General features: G+C 28.3%; 1 protein-coding gene across 2 annotated transcripts; it reads right to left on the bottom strand.

Annotated features, from left to right (window-relative positions):
* Nucleotides 1–659: 659 nt before the first annotated feature.
* LOC121130287 (hydroxylysine kinase) lies at nucleotides 660–2,098 on the bottom strand. Of its 2 annotated transcripts, none has more exons than XM_040726049.2 (2): nucleotides 1,931–2,098; nucleotides 660–1,857 (listed from the first exon to the last, which is right to left on the bottom strand). In XM_040726049.2, the coding sequence occupies exon 2, from the start codon at nucleotides 1,829–1,831 to the stop codon at nucleotides 755–757; it is 1,077 nt and encodes a 358-aa protein (XP_040581983.1). In that variant the 5' UTR covers nucleotides 1,832–1,857; nucleotides 1,931–2,098; the 3' UTR covers nucleotides 660–754. The 2 variants fall into 2 exon arrangements, with proteins under 2 accessions (XP_040581983.1, XP_040581984.1); XM_040726050.2 differs by having other exon boundaries at nucleotides 660–1,881; nucleotides 1,931–2,092.
* Nucleotides 2,099–3,788: the final 1,690 nt, after the last annotated feature.

Below are 3,788 nucleotides of genomic sequence, written 5' to 3'. Positions count from 1 at the left end.
AAAGGGTTTATTATATTTTAAATGTACCTATAGTCAAATTAAAATAAAATCAAAACTTTTAATAAAATGTTGATTTATCAAAAGAACATCTTACAATCGATTAAAAATAGAAAATGTACATTTTTTTTCTTCTTTTTTAATATTTAAGTGCGGGACTTAGGTACGAATGATTCTATCATGAGTTGCTTAAGACCAAGACAGAAAGGTCCTTTCTTTAGTCGAGGTGACATTTATCTTTATATATATTTAACAGAGTGGTGTTCTTTAAAATGTATTAATATTTTTTAGGATGAAATCATTATTGTATTTATGGTTCACAAACCACAGTCAGTTAATTATATCTACAATGTACGGTCTATAATTTTTTACAATTTGATAAGCTATACGGTTATTAATGGCAGTACAAGATATCCACTTATGGTAGGAATATATTCTTAAAATATGTATCTTAAAATATATGTTATATGTTATGTTATGAATTCGATATATTTTCTTTGTAGATATTTTTTGAATTAATTAATATGAATACAAGAAATGGATTTTATCTGGAAAGATTGCAAAAATATTGCTATTACACGAAGAAATTAGTTTAATTAAAGAAATTTTTCCAAGTCTGGCTCATACTCAAATTTAAATGGATTATTCTTAAAACAATGCGTGTTTTCAAACAAATTTAATGCATTTTGATTTAAAACAAACAAAAAATTCGGCTATCCAATTAATATATAATTACAATTGAAATGGTCAAAATAAGTCAATTATAGGACTTTAAAATATGATCCCATGTCTCATCTGTTTTTGAATCCTCCCAAAAGGCTCTCAAGTTATTCCATCCCGTATTTGCAGTCACTACCAAATATTCGTTAGTTGGATATTTTTCATGGGAGTAAGCTCCAAGTACAAGGCTCTGTGCATACCGACCAGCAACACATATTTTTAAAACACTTCTTTCCTCTTGGGTCAATGCTCTATGTTTCAAATATCCTGCAAGAATATGTCCTCCAACTTCATTTGGATGAATTACATTAGACTTTGTCATTGCGTACATGATAGCAATGGCTAATTCGAAGATAACGGGAGCTTCATGAACATCTCCAAAATCAATCAGACCATAGATCTCATTGTTTTCATTGAGTAAGACGTTTTGCTCATTAAAATCCCCATGTATGATGCTTGTCTCTAAGTTACGTTTAAAAAGCTTTGCCTCGACAAATTTATCGATAATGGAATCAATCATTTTGCGTTTATCTGGATCGTTTGTAAGCGATTTCGCGTAGAATTTGGGTTTTATTTCCTCAATAAATTTTAGTTGCCACATGAAATATCTAGAGGATAAAACAGGATCCTTGTAATTGTGGAGGGCCTTACTCATTTTCCCAATATAATCGCCCATTCTATAGAATATATCAGTTGTCCAATTGGGAACTGAGTACAGTATCATCCCAGGAATAAACTTCAAAACTCGAACAACATGAATGCTCCCTGGAAATAACTCCTTTTCTACGGAAATATACTTTCCTGTCTTATTTGCTATGGGTTCGGACACATTCATATTTTGTTTCCGTAGATAAAACATGATTTTATTCTGACTCTCATATATTTCGGGTTGCTGGGAGTCAAGATTATTCGTAACCTTTAAAACATAGCCGGGATCATGGATATCCTTGAGATACTTATTATTCACAATGTCTTCTATTTTGAATCTAATGTTTCTGTCATCATAGGCATTTAGCTGGCTAATGTCCTTAATCTTGAGTCCATACAGATCCAACAGAAGATCCTTTACCATTTGCAGTGGCAATTCTGGAGTAGGAATCACCTCAACATTCATTGTGACTGTGTCAAATGATGGAATAACTATGAAATTAAATAAACAAATAACTGTTTTACAGCAAAAATTCGACTCGTCTTATCTCAATTTAACAATCACCTTAGCAACAATCTCTAACTAGTGACGCTGATCCAATTAGATACATATACATTAGAATTCAGTGCCATCGCTCTTATATAAAATTGAAAATTGTAAACAAAGACAAGATAAAAAGCCTCATTGTAGAATACTACACATGGTAAGTGTGTACTATTACAAATTAAATATATGCATCGTAGTAATCATAAGGATAGAACTGGAGATAGATAAGAGTGTGAGAGGTTGTGCGGTTATTGTAAGAAAAATGTTCCTTAGTTATTATTTATAGTATATTTAGATTAAATATTAAATTAAATTGTATATTAAAATATAAATAAAGTTCATAAAATTATAAAGTCGAGTTAAGATACTTTAGCCAAACCACTTTCCTTTTCTTGTATTCCTAAGTTGTCCTACAGCAACCTTAAAAAATTAAAATTTATAAAAAAATGCATAATCATGATGATTAGAACTCTTTCGCTTGAAAATACATCAGTCAGGATTTTGGACATAGTAAATATATTGTACACAAAATACTTCATATTATCTTTTTTTTAAAACATAGATTAATTATTTATTAAGAATAACTTTATAGTAAAGTTTTGCAATGCGAATTTATTGAATTAAGTAACTTAAATCCAATATTTTATGTTTTTATTTTTTTTAATAAATGTTTTTTGGATATATTTTTAACAGAACATAACATTTTTGGACATACATCTTGTAATATTTCAACATTTTACAATTCATGTGGCCCTGGTAAATGTTGGTCAAAATTTATAAAATTTATACGAGTTTATAATTTATGAGGTAAACACTTTTTGAAATTAAAACATTATTAAAATTATGCGGAGTTTGATGTACCCTAGTACCCATAGTTTTGAGTCTTACTGAATTGATGAAATTAAATTTCTTTCACTTGGCTCTCTTAAGTATTAAACCAATATTTCTAGATTAGTAACCATGTATTTCTTACTAACTAAAATTAAAACAACATATTTTCGAGGTAGTACAAGTGAACAATTGCTTGCCATTGTAAATTAACCATATATCATTGAAAATGCTTAATGTGGGCCCTGTAGAATTTATTGAAATTTAAAAATATTTCATAGGGTGTATTTATATTATGGGTAGAACACTTTCATTATACCGCCAATGCAATATTTTTTACTTGGGAGGAGGGGGGGGCTGAAGGACCATAATGCCAGGGCCTTGTTATAAAACTTATGACAATTGGTAAGATTATCACATATACATTATTTTATACACTTTGTAGATGGAACATAGATGAATATGAATACATATAATTTCTAGTTTGCCAAAAAAGTCCAAACCTTCATGTATATAAAAACACAAAAAGTACTTCCAAAAGTAGTCCTACTACTAAAATATTTTATAAGTTGAATTTCTATTGGATTGTGGATTGGGTCCATTTTTCGCCTTCTATATATATCAAATGTATGTACAATAAAATATATAAATTTATTTCTATAAAATAAATTATATACTTCATAAATAAATAAATAATCGATTTGATTTACAAAATCATTTTGGGCAATTTTATTTGGGAATATGATTGAAATAGTAATTGTAGATGATTTTGTGCAATTAGTCACTTATTTTTGATAATAGTTCTATGGTAAGTAACCTTGCATATATTTTGGAATAATGACAATGGATCATATTAAAATACTAAAAAAAATGGAGTTTGGATAACTAAAAACTATCCTTGTTATTTATATATTACATTATCTATTTATATTCTAGCTATAATTTTATGATTCAGCCAAACTTCCTTCTTATTTAGATAAATGTTTGACAATACATTAAACAGTAGTAAATTAATAAGTATGTACATAAGAATACAATCTAAATTGGA

Source organism: Lepeophtheirus salmonis, chromosome Z (genome assembly GCF_016086655.4).
Source record: "Lepeophtheirus salmonis chromosome Z, UVic_Lsal_1.4, whole genome shotgun sequence".
NCBI classification, from domain to species: Eukaryota; Metazoa; Arthropoda; class Copepoda; order Siphonostomatoida; family Caligidae; genus Lepeophtheirus; species Lepeophtheirus salmonis.
This window is presented reverse-complemented; position numbering and strand designations above follow the sequence as displayed.

Coding starts and splice junctions, on each gene's coding strand:
- LOC121130287 (XM_040726049.2), bottom strand. CDS start 1,831: ATGAATGTTGAGGTGATTCCTACTCCAGAATTGCCACTGCAAATGGTA.